General features: G+C 35.5%; 2 protein-coding genes and 1 pseudogene across 3 annotated transcripts; 2 read left to right on the top strand and 1 right to left on the bottom strand.

Moving 5' to 3' along the window:
• Positions 1-430: 430 nt before the first annotated feature.
• ogfod2 (2-oxoglutarate and iron-dependent oxygenase domain containing 2) lies at positions 431-3,087 on the bottom strand. 2 transcript variants are annotated; one of them, XM_059548330.1, is made up of 7 exons: positions 2,757-3,087; positions 2,614-2,662; positions 2,418-2,528; positions 2,242-2,341; positions 2,034-2,158; positions 1,661-1,918; positions 431-1,021 (listed from the first exon to the last, which is right to left on the bottom strand). In XM_059548330.1, the coding sequence occupies exons 1-7, from the start codon at positions 2,801-2,803 to the stop codon at positions 752-754; spliced, it is 960 nt and encodes a 319-aa protein (XP_059404313.1). In that variant the 5' UTR covers positions 2,804-3,087; the 3' UTR covers positions 431-751. The 2 variants fall into 2 exon arrangements, with proteins under 2 accessions (XP_059404313.1, XP_059404312.1); XM_059548329.1 differs by having other exon boundaries at positions 432-1,021; positions 2,614-2,670.
• A 155-nt stretch (positions 3,088-3,242) lies between these two features.
• On the top strand, positions 3,243-6,778 carry zgc:113436 (uncharacterized protein LOC503528 homolog). The gene is made up of 8 exons (XM_059548327.1): positions 3,243-3,579; positions 3,866-4,059; positions 4,157-4,268; positions 4,352-4,493; positions 4,568-4,622; positions 4,699-4,956; positions 5,914-6,024; positions 6,340-6,778. The coding sequence occupies exons 1-8, from the start codon at positions 3,411-3,413 to the stop codon at positions 6,589-6,591; spliced, it is 1,293 nt and encodes a 430-aa protein (XP_059404310.1). The 5' UTR covers positions 3,243-3,410; the 3' UTR covers positions 6,592-6,778.
• A 1,152-nt stretch (positions 6,779-7,930) lies between these two features.
• LOC132135531 (ABC-type oligopeptide transporter ABCB9-like) lies at positions 7,931-10,499 on the top strand (annotated as a pseudogene).
• The last annotated feature ends 287 nt before the right edge of the window (positions 10,500-10,786 follow it).

Genomic DNA, 10,786 nt, shown 5'->3' on the forward strand with positions numbered 1-10,786 from the left:
TACCTCTGGATCTAGCACTGTTGCCTTTCTCTGAACACTCATGCTTTTCCTTCCTTTCCCTATCTTTTCCTGCTTATAACACTCAGAAATTAAAGTTGGGGAAAAGAAACAACCAAAAACAAGCTCTGAAATAGCAAACAAAACAGATTTTGGTCTTTAATTTTATTTACTTGAAGGTTTCAGAATATTTGTGTGACTTGTGGTCAGTGTGCATTGGATGTTTTTTTCTGTATATGAATATGTGTAAATGGAAAGGTTGCAAATGATGGATATTTGCCAACATGAATTTAACCTCTGTAGGAAAAAAAATTACTTTTTAAAATAATAATTCTGTTAGTATTGCTATAAGCAATAATTTAGTTTTCTGGCAACTTGAGTTTTGGTAAAGGTGGCAGATTAAAAATATTTACTGAAATGTTTTTGGTACATATAAGCCTTATACCAATTATTATTATTTTTTTTTTGTTTGTCTATTTATTTTACTGTACATCTCAAATTCCTTGTATATATTAACAGTTCTTCCTAAGATAAGAAATTGACTAACATCAATAGCAGGTTTAAAACCACTACATTTACAATCATCAGGTCATTTACAGTCAAAATTACCAATAAACATAAACACTTATACCCCTTTAGAACTGATTTTGAAGAAGGCACCAAAATCATTTTACCCTGATTGCTGACCCACTAAACAAAGTACAATAACTTTGATGGAAATCTTTAGAACAGCACCCATATGCATGGAACAACATCATGTTAAAGGACATGAGAATGTACTACTAGTGTCGTCAGGGTCCATGGTGAAGCCATCACTGAATCCGTCACTCTCCACTAGTGTGGGTCTCTTACCACACATAGGGCAGAGTTTGTTCCTCTCACGTGAAGCTCGCATCCATATGATGAGGTTCCAGCGTGTGCCTGAGGAGATGGGTAGAGCTCCGTGCATGTGCTGGCCTCTGTGAAGCAGACCTTCAGTAACGCGATGCTCCACCTCCACACACTCCGTCTCACTCAGAGGCACCTAAAACAAACGTACATCATCAGGACATTGTAAATAGACCTTTAACATGTATAACTAGGCTGCATGCTTGTGCTGCCCAAAAGTGTCAATGTCTTCGTAAAGTGAACTAAAGTGTTGTATAACTATGAAATAAAATCTCTTTGTGTGCTTTTAGGGGGGTTAAATGGTGAATGTGATAATATTTCATTTTATTTTATTCAACTGATTGTACTGTATGCATTAAGCAAAAGATTATACATTAAATCTGTTTTTTCCAAACTTCTTGATGCAAAGGCCCTTTAGTAAGAACTCCCCCTTTTTAAAATAATATTATATACACTGAACAAATTTATAAAAACGCAACACTTTTGTTTTTTCCCCCATTTTTCATGAGCTGAACTCAAAGATCTAAGATCTACCTTTTCTATCTACACAAAAGGCCTATTTCTCTCAAATATGGTTCACAAATCTGTCTAAATCTGTGTTAGTGAGCACTTCTCCTTTGCCGAGATAATCCATCCACCTCACAGGTGTGGCATATCAAGATGCTGATTAGACAGCATGATTATTGCACATGTGTGTCTTAGGGTGGCCACAATAAAAGGCCACTCTATTATATTATTATTATGTAGCTCTATTATAAACTATAACTCACAGCACCTGTCTCATGTCTCCAAAGAACAGGTTTCCTTCTGTGAAATCGTTCCCCAATGATACATTGAGCGTGACTTCAGCGTTGTCATAATGATAGCTAAGGTCCAAGTCTTCACGCATAGCATACTTGACCACGAAAGCCTTGTGACTGTCCAGACAGCTTCCTCCACAGTCGCTGTAGAGCAGAGCCGTGAGTGGATGCAGATAGACCTCCCTCAGTGGGGTGATGAAACTCTCATCAAAGCCCAGTTCATTGAGGAGAATCTGTATTCATTGAGAGAGATGTCAAATTATTATTAAACGAACAATTTTAGTATGCCTTTTGAATGCAATATCAATCACACAATCTGGATTAAGTGTGTATGATAAAAATATGTACTCCATAATTGTTCATGGTGTTCGGCCGGCCCTTTGGTGCGTCCGACTGTTCAAAGTGCTCAAGCTCTTCTATAAAGTCCTTGCAGAATTCCTTTCGAAACACCGGGAATCGGAAGACCCTTGGTGCTTCAAAATAAACAGTTTGTTGGCATAATTTTTCTTCCAGAATAATTTCCATAATTTGGAAACTGAGGAAAGAAGCAGCTCACCTGCCTCTGTCTGGATGAGATTCATCAGTCCTTCCATGGTTGCATTAGTAGAAGTACAGTATTTTACCAACTGTAAAAACTCTGGGGCCAGGAATGACTCCTTGCATGGGATAGATGATATTATTTCAGTGAACGATCCTGAATCATAGACTACCTGCACTGCCGAATATAATTACCTGCAAATAATAAACATGTTGATGTAGAGGTGTATAAATCTCCTTTATGGTAGCTGCTCTCTCTGCCGATTTCAATGTATAATGCTGGCGTCTCTCGATTTCGGCATGAATCTATAAATAAACGACTGAGTAAATAACCACCCTCTTACAGGCATGATGTCCATCGTTACCACAAGAATGATTTCTGCTCTCTCACCTTTCCAAGCACGTCTCTGAACTGAGATTCAGACACACAACCCAGGGATCTGAGGATCTTAAGCAAATGTCACTGGTATTCAGACACAAATGGCTAAGTATTTAACATTAAGCCATTAGACATTGTTGTTGTAGATCACTTACATTTTGATAGTCCTTCCTGAACTGGTTCTCTGAGACGAAACGCACATGAAGCTTGTATTCTTCAAGAAAAATATTATCACTGAAAAAACAACTGCACGTGTAAAATCGCTCCATAGTTTTTTTTTTCTGATTTGACTAATACAGATTTAGTATTTCTAACTACACACTGATATATATTTATACAGGTCTAACCGCTATTTATAAAACTCTCGCAGATCAAAACTGTCAATCTCTCCAGAACTCCGCCCACTCAGTGAATGTTTTGGAACAACCAGAAATATGTCCGTAAAGAAACAAACTGCGTCGCTAAAATAAATACATAATTAAAATAATCAGATTTAATTATGCAATTTTTTTCTGTGTAGATGAGTGAAAATATTCAAGACACATCTTGCACTAGTCCCTATCTAAAAAGAGCAATAAATACCGAGTGATAAAAGTAACGTTTACATCCTGGTACGTCTCTTAATTCCTTCCGTCCGACTGTTATTGTGTGTGAGCGTGCAAGTTCAAGGCAAAACTCGAGTTGTTCAGAAACACGTTTTACTTTCCCCTAAATCGGCGTGCTTGTAGTTTTGAATTTAAAATCGGATGGTTATTTAGCCGTTCCATCTGTTATGTATTTAAAGCCTGGGAGCTTATATTGGCAGCAGAATGCTGAGTGTGGACTCGTTGCCAGTCGCGGAGGAGGAGGTGGTGGAGTCCAGCTCGAACAGACTCGGGGATATCTACACGTTTGTTGCCGAAGGCTGTTATCCTCAAACCATGAATCCTATTCGCAAGAAAAACCTTAAAAGATATGCTCAGAAATTTATGATTGAGGGTAAGAGCTCATCTCAGAATCGTTATAATGTCACTAATCTCTCTTGTATTTCCTGAAAACATTGTTTAAAGACATAAAGCTTTTTATTTTCATTTCTCATGTAACTATGTTAACTTTGACAGGCCGAACAATAAACTGTGTTATTGTGTATATGTAATAAGGTAATGGTTTGAACATTACAAATGAACAATAACTTAGATTTGTTTATTTAATTATCTGTTTGTTTGTTTGTTGATTAGTGCTTTGTTTTATTATCTCTTACATTTCTCTATGATAAATGCTATAGATGGCCGGTTGTATTATGTGGGCCCGAAGAAAGAAGAAAAGCGAGAGGTAGTGATTGAGGCAGAGCGGAAGAGACGGATATTCCTGGAGTGTCACCTCAATGACATCGGGCATCACCTGGGACAGAAGAAGACCGTCCATAGGATTCAGAGTAAATACTACTGGCTTGGCATTGTCAAGGATGTTGTGGATTGGGTATGCAGTGGATGTCATCAATCTGACACTTTTAGGAATGGAGGGCTTTGGTATCGTCATGTAAGTCATCTACAAGTCACCGTATCGTCTGTTTCAGATTAAAGTGTGCGAAACGTGTCAACACACAGAGCAGAATAAAAACCTGGCTAGAACGGTACGACCCATCAAAGTGGATGGTCCTTGGGACATTTTGGCAGTTGAAATAATTGGTAAAATTTCATATGGGACTTTTTAAGCAGCCTAATCTGTAACACGTTTCTAAGGAGTAACCAAATCTTGTCTTTACAAATAGGTCCATTCCCAGGCACTGTACATGGAGGGAACACACACATTGTTATTATTACAGATTACTACACTAAATGGGTAGAGGCCTTTCCTGTACAAAAGAAAGATGGTCTCTGTGTTGCACGGTGCATTTCATCATCTGTTTGCAGGTGAGATAATATTGCACCATTAATAAAGAATAAATATGCTGATTATTGCTAAAATGCTTTTTTTCCCCCTCCAGATTTGGCCCTGCAAAGACCATATTTTGCTCTCAAAGTGCTGACTTCTGTGAGGAGGTAAAATGTTTTTGTCAAAAAACCAACCTTTTATGCAAAGGCTATTGATTGTATTATTATTGATGCATTGTTATAGGTTACAAAGCACCTGTGTGACCGGTGGAACATAGTGCATAGAGTGTTGTCCGTAGACCAGCCGCAGCGGAACGCACTGTATGATCGCAGCAGTAATCTGCTCAGAGATGCCATAAAACAGATGGTGGTGGAGAAACAGGTGGAATGGGATGATTTTCTCGATTCAGTTTTGGCCACCTTCAGGACATCAGTCAACCCTACAACAAAATTTACACCACACTTTTTAATGTTTAACCGAAAAGCCTGCATGTCTAGTGAGGTAAGAAGATGAACTTTTAAGATATGATCATTTTGCTATATGAATTAATGATTTAATGTAAGAAGTAGTGTGCTTTATTGTAAAAAGTAGTCCATAAAAAAATAAATAATAATAATCACAAATTGTTCTGTAAATAATTGCACCTAACATTAGAATTTAATCATAAATATATTTTCACACTTCAGTGTAGAAACAAAATAAAGACAGTATATTTTAAATTTGTTTATTGGCAACTTGGCATATACTCTCTTGTAATTACTATGAATGAAGGCAAGTATCAACGATTCCAAAACTGGTACTGATATCTATGTTAAATGGATTCATTTTCTAATTGAGTAAATACAGCCATTCTGCATTACAGTAAAATATGTGCCATTATTTTAACATGCATAAGCTTAAACCGTTACAGAACGTTACAAAAAATTAGAACTTTTAATTAAAGTCAACTTAAAACATTCTTCACATAAACCTATTGTAGTATATTCCACATTTAGCTGTGCCTTTAATTTAGTGTGTTGTATATAGAGACTGTCAGTGTTAGCTCCCTTTGTTTTAATGAGAGCTGTCAATTTCATTTTACCCCAACTAAGTTTATTGTGCGCATTCATTTTTACAGTTAATAAGAAAATGTGTAGTCAAAAATTTGGTATCAATATTTTTATGTGAGAATTATCATTCAGACAAGCACGTTGCTGACCGGATGAAAAACAGGTAGCCAGACAAAGCTTGAAACACACAAGTGTCCTGTGGGTCCTGTGTGTCACACCCATCATCCTCACAAAAATGAGTGAGTGGAGGTGATCATAGGATAGGTCTATATGCAGACCATCCTTGATTTAACCCACTCTCTCTCTCTGTACAGAGCTGATGCATGTCACACAGAAGATAATAAGCGAGAAGGTACACTGACTGAATTGCTATTAATAATCAATTTCTTGTTTTTTTTTTAAAACACAGTTTGATCCCCTTAGTTGCTATCAAGACCAGGAGGATGAGACTGTTAATGAAGAAGACACAAACGCTTTCCTTTCCTCCATGCACGAGCAACAGAATAACATCAGACAGATGGTAAAGTCTGGGCATTTGTTTTAGTTAAAATTTTCTTAGTCCTGTTATTTACTTATACAGTCGTTCTCAATTTCAGTCCTTGCGTACCACCACTCTGCACTTTTTGCATGTATAAGAGATACAACAGAACAAATGTACTAATAGATCAGTTTAATTAGCGATCCATTGTACACGTTTAACAACTATCATATATTCAAAATGCATGTCTAAAAAAAACAATGATTTTAGTGCATACAAGCTTAGAAACACTGATTTTAGTGCTTTGAAATTGTAATTCCATACCATTCTCCTGATAATGTTCTTTTTTCTATACAGGTAGTTACAAATATGAATGTCACATACAGACAAGAAAAGAAAAATGCAAAACGCAAGGCTAGAAATATGCCTTCAATCACCCTCACTGTGACGGACCCATTGTTCACAGCGGAAACACCCACAGCAAAAAAGCTTAAGGAAAGCCTCTACCTGTCTTTCCCAGTGGAGACAGTCTTAACCACAGTCCAGAATGTACCTGAAGCCAAGAAGAACGGCCTAGAATATCCTCTAACAGACTCTGATGTGCACTGAAAATCTTTTTTTTTATTTGACTAATCATAAAGCACAATCCTCAAAGTGTATTAGCATAGACTACAGCTTGAAGACTTGATATCTGCAGTAAGTGGTCCACAGAGAGCAGGTCAAGCGGATGAACTCATGTTCACTTTCTGTTTCAGCATGCAATGTAGCAAGATTAAAAGATTGTATTTTACCTCAAGGCATTCACTGACACTGATTTTTTGTTTAGTGACTGAACTACACACCAAAAGATGTAGATGTTTGCTTTGCTTGGTTGAATAATGTCCCAAAAGACATTTTTTATCTGGATTTGTTTTAGATTAGTCATCTGACGAACACAGATTCAGTATTATCTGAAAGAATGTTGTGTAAACATTATGAAGATTGTAATATTCAGTGTTCATTATCACAGAAAATAGATGTATATAGATAGATTACTGATTTTTTCCAACGACAATTTGCAAACGACATTAAAAGTGCTTCATTGTTTACTTAAGTAATTCATCCATGTGCGTGGAAAGGAAACGTTAAGGTTCTATATATCATTAAATAGTTATAAAGTTTCAGACTTTGTCGTAAATACTTTTTGCTCCATTAGGTTTCAAATTATGATAAATGCTATCCAACAATTTACACTTTTCATTTGTAATAAATTGATCTGTTAATCAGTTTAAATCAGCTACTCTGTGGCCAATGTGACACATCCTGTATCTTCCTGTTTGCCTTTGAAATAACTAGGGTTGAAACAAAGGTGCAAGAATGTGACCACAGATAGCAGCAATAAGATTGACGTCACCTTGTTACTGGTGTCATCGTTTGGACAGCCTACCATGTGGCAACATGCCTGAAATATACCATTTAGTGTTGAAATGCCATGTTAAATTCATATTTTATCATTCCTATAACTTTTGTTTGTTTATATATATATATATATATATATATATATATAAACACCAACCTATTAGAGCTGCCAACGCCTATTTTAAACTTTAGACCGCACTGATAACAACGCCACAATAGAAATCCATTTGGTCATTAAAAGTTCTTCAAAGCCTCAAGTGTGGTTATTAATAAAATAAGGACAGCATAGTGTTACTATGTTACATGCCCATTCAGGGGCCACAATTGGCTGTTTCTTTTTGTACTGTACGAAGGACTCTGGTTTTCTGGCCATTGCTTTCTCCTTTCTTCTCTCTGCCGTGTTTAAGTTCACTCTCATAGTTATGGCTTAAATATTCTAAGAGTAAACATCTTAAGTGAAATTTCATGAGTTAATCTTTTATTTATCTATCATTTGTGACAGTAAGTAATGCTAATGTTGGCCCAGCAGTCATTCTTAATAAACAATCTCATGGAATGTATAGTAAATGTACATTATGATTGTATACATTAGCATCAATAAATAATATTCAATAATCAACATAAACCAACAATGCTTTTAATGGACTAACAATTAACACTTACAGCTAACTGAAGCATGATACATGATGCATTAAATATTGTTACTGCATAAGTGCTATGAAATGTATTTAACATTTAATGTCAATAGATTTTGAGAGTTTGGACTGGAATTGATTTTTTATTTATTTCTTTTTTAGAAAATTTATTTTTAAAAGATAGTTATCAAAACACAATCTCTCACTCTCTTTTTTTACATAAAGTATCTTATGCCCATCAAGGCATTAATTAGATTTTTTTTTAAATGAAGGAAAACAATAATATTATGTATTATTACAACTTAAAAATAATGGTTTCTATTTTAAAATTATTTAAAATATAATTTATTACTGTGATGGCAAAGCTGAATTTTCTTTAGCATAATTTCTCCAGTCTTCAGGGTCATATGATCCTTCAGAAAGCATTCTAATATGCTGATTTGATGAAAGCCATTTTTTATTTTATATGAATGATGAAAACATTGCTTAATATTTTTGTGGAAACCGTGATACATTTTTTCAAGGTTTTTTGAATATAATTGCAAAAGAACAGCATTTCTTTTTTTCTTCTTCAAACTTCTGAACAGTAGTGTGAATAAAAGTTACATGTTAATCATATTCACAACAGTAGTTGTGGATTTCCAAACCTAATGGTCTAATTACAGATTGCAAATCGTTGAAGTGTTATGATTGAGCTAATCTTTACTCTAGTCATTACATACGTGAATGCTTTGATTTGTCATAATTGGATGGTAGCACATCTAGCACATTATATTGTAACATATTGTTCTCATCTATAGTGTTTATCAGCTCATAGTGTTAATGTTTAATTTTCCTATAGGTGAAAATTAATTACAAGGGCAAGCAATAGATGGCATAGTTATCCAGAAACGCATGGATCATTTTGCCAAACCAATGATTAGTCTCACTGTTTTGGCTTTGGTTAGGTGAGCAGTTCAATTCATGTTTTTTTATAGACCCTACATAGTGTTATCATTTATGTTTTTTTCTTTCTTTTTTTTTTTTTTTGGTAGTCCATAGCCACTGGGTTTCGTGGAGGTGTCTTTTCTGTTACGTTTGCCAGTTTGAACATTAGACTTCAAACTTTCTCTTCAGATCACTAATGCATCAGGAGATTGGGTTCTTTTATGCCAACTACAGGTAAAGTTATGGCTCCAATTAAAACCTAATACTTTAATACTATTATTTTGCTGCCTTCAGGAAATTCAAATCAAGTAGTGTTTTAACAATACTGTTTCAAAGACTTCTATGGACCGGTGGAGGTACAGAAGACATTAATGATTCAGCTCTTAATGGTTTGCATTACAGGTGACATCACCTCTAGACTTACCTCAGACACTATAGTCAGGTGAGAGACCTCATCTCACAGAATGTCAACCTGTTCCTGCACAGCTTTGTGAGAGCTGTGGGCATCTTGATATTCATTCATTGATGTTTGGGATGTCATGGAAGCTGTCTGTATTCACCATTATGGGTTTCCCATATATAGCTGTGGTCTCCAAGCTGTATGGAGAGTATTACAAGGCAAGTTATGCATATACAAATACTTATGCAAATGCATTGCATAAAAAACAATGGCGAGTGGTGTATTATAGTTCATAGCAGCACATAATCTATATTGTTTTATATTTCACATTATAATAGCATTTTAATGCATTGATACAAAATATGTACACATACAAAAAATATTAACATTCCACATTTTTGATGTTTAACAGAAATTAACCATAGAAGTTCAGACAGCACTGGCTCAGGCCAATAAAGTGGCAGAGGAAAGAATATCAGCCATGAGAACGGTGTGAAGTTCAGGAAGGAGGATCAGAAAGGAGACTCTTACTACAGAAGACTTCAGGAGATGTTTATTCTTAATAAGAAGCAAGCTGTTGCCTATGCCTGCTTCATGTGGTCCAGCTATGTAGGTATCTTGAAAGCTTTATGAAGCTCTTAATATTTGTACTCCCAATTCTCAGTTATATAATCAAATTTTTCTAATAAATAAGTACATTTCTCTTTTGGGGCATTTGAAACATCTTATAGATCAAAAAATAAATAAATAAAATAAATCAGCAGTGTCAGTCTGAACATTTATACTTTTTTGGGGAGGTAACATTTTTATCTTTAGGTCTCTTGAGTTGGCCTTGCAAGTATTCCTATTATATAAATAATCCTATTTTATGGAGGCCACCTAGTGGTGACAAATCAGTTGAGCAAAGGGACCCTTATTTCCTTTATCATCTATGAGCTGGAGCTCGGAGAGGCCCTGGAGGTATGGTGTTTTTCCTTTAATATGCGTGTGAGTGATACTCATGATGAATCTGACATACAAAGTCTTACTCTCTGTTCTTTTTACAGAGTATATCGTCAGTGTACACAGGTCTGTTCCAAGGCTTTGGCACTGCAGAGAAAGTGTTTGAATATATTGACAGGAAACCTAAGAGACATTTGAAGGGCAGGTGGAATTAAAAAAATGAATATATTAAAGGTATTCTTTACTGAAGGTAGACTTTAGATTACTGGTTACTGACTAATAGCAAATGCATAATGCAATTTTCCAAATACAAATTTTTGTTAGTTTCTGAGCATATAAGATATGTTCTGATTCATTGGCTGTGATGTTTTCACATTGCGCCACACTGTCACACTCAGCGTGAACAGATAAATAGCTTGTTGCTGAAATCCTATTGCATTGCATTGCATTCCTATTTATGTGTAAGGGCTGAATAATGTTAATGATTTTGGCTAAAAGCACA

The sequence above is a fragment of the Carassius carassius genome, chromosome 4 (genome assembly GCF_963082965.1).
Source record: "Carassius carassius chromosome 4, fCarCar2.1, whole genome shotgun sequence".
NCBI lineage: Eukaryota > Metazoa > Chordata > Actinopteri > Cypriniformes > Cyprinidae > Carassius > Carassius carassius.

Bases quoted from the DNA above. Each gene is read 5' to 3' on its own strand.
- zgc:113436 (XM_059548327.1), top strand. From the start codon at position 3,411: ATGCTGAGTGTGGACTCGTTGCCAGTCGCGGAGGAGGAGGTGGTGGAG. The intron at 4,269-4,351 runs GTAAAATTTCAT...CTTTACAAATAG, and splicing joins TTTGGCAGTTGAAATAATTG to GTCCATTCCCAGGCACTGTA. The intron at 4,957-5,913 runs GTAAGAAGATGA...TTTAAAACACAG, and splicing joins AAGCCTGCATGTCTAGTGAG to TTTGATCCCCTTAGTTGCTA.
- ogfod2 (XM_059548329.1), bottom strand. From the start codon at position 2,870: ATGGAGCGATTTTACACGTGCAGTTGTTTTTTCAGTGATAATATTTTT. The intron at 2,671-2,756 runs GTAAGTGATCTA...CATTTGCTTAAG, and splicing joins TCAGGAAGGACTATCAAAAT to ATCCTCAGATCCCTGGGTTG. The intron at 2,159-2,241 runs GTGAGCTGCTTC...TTTATTTTGAAG, and splicing joins TCTCATCCAGACAGAGGCAG to CACCAAGGGTCTTCCGATTC.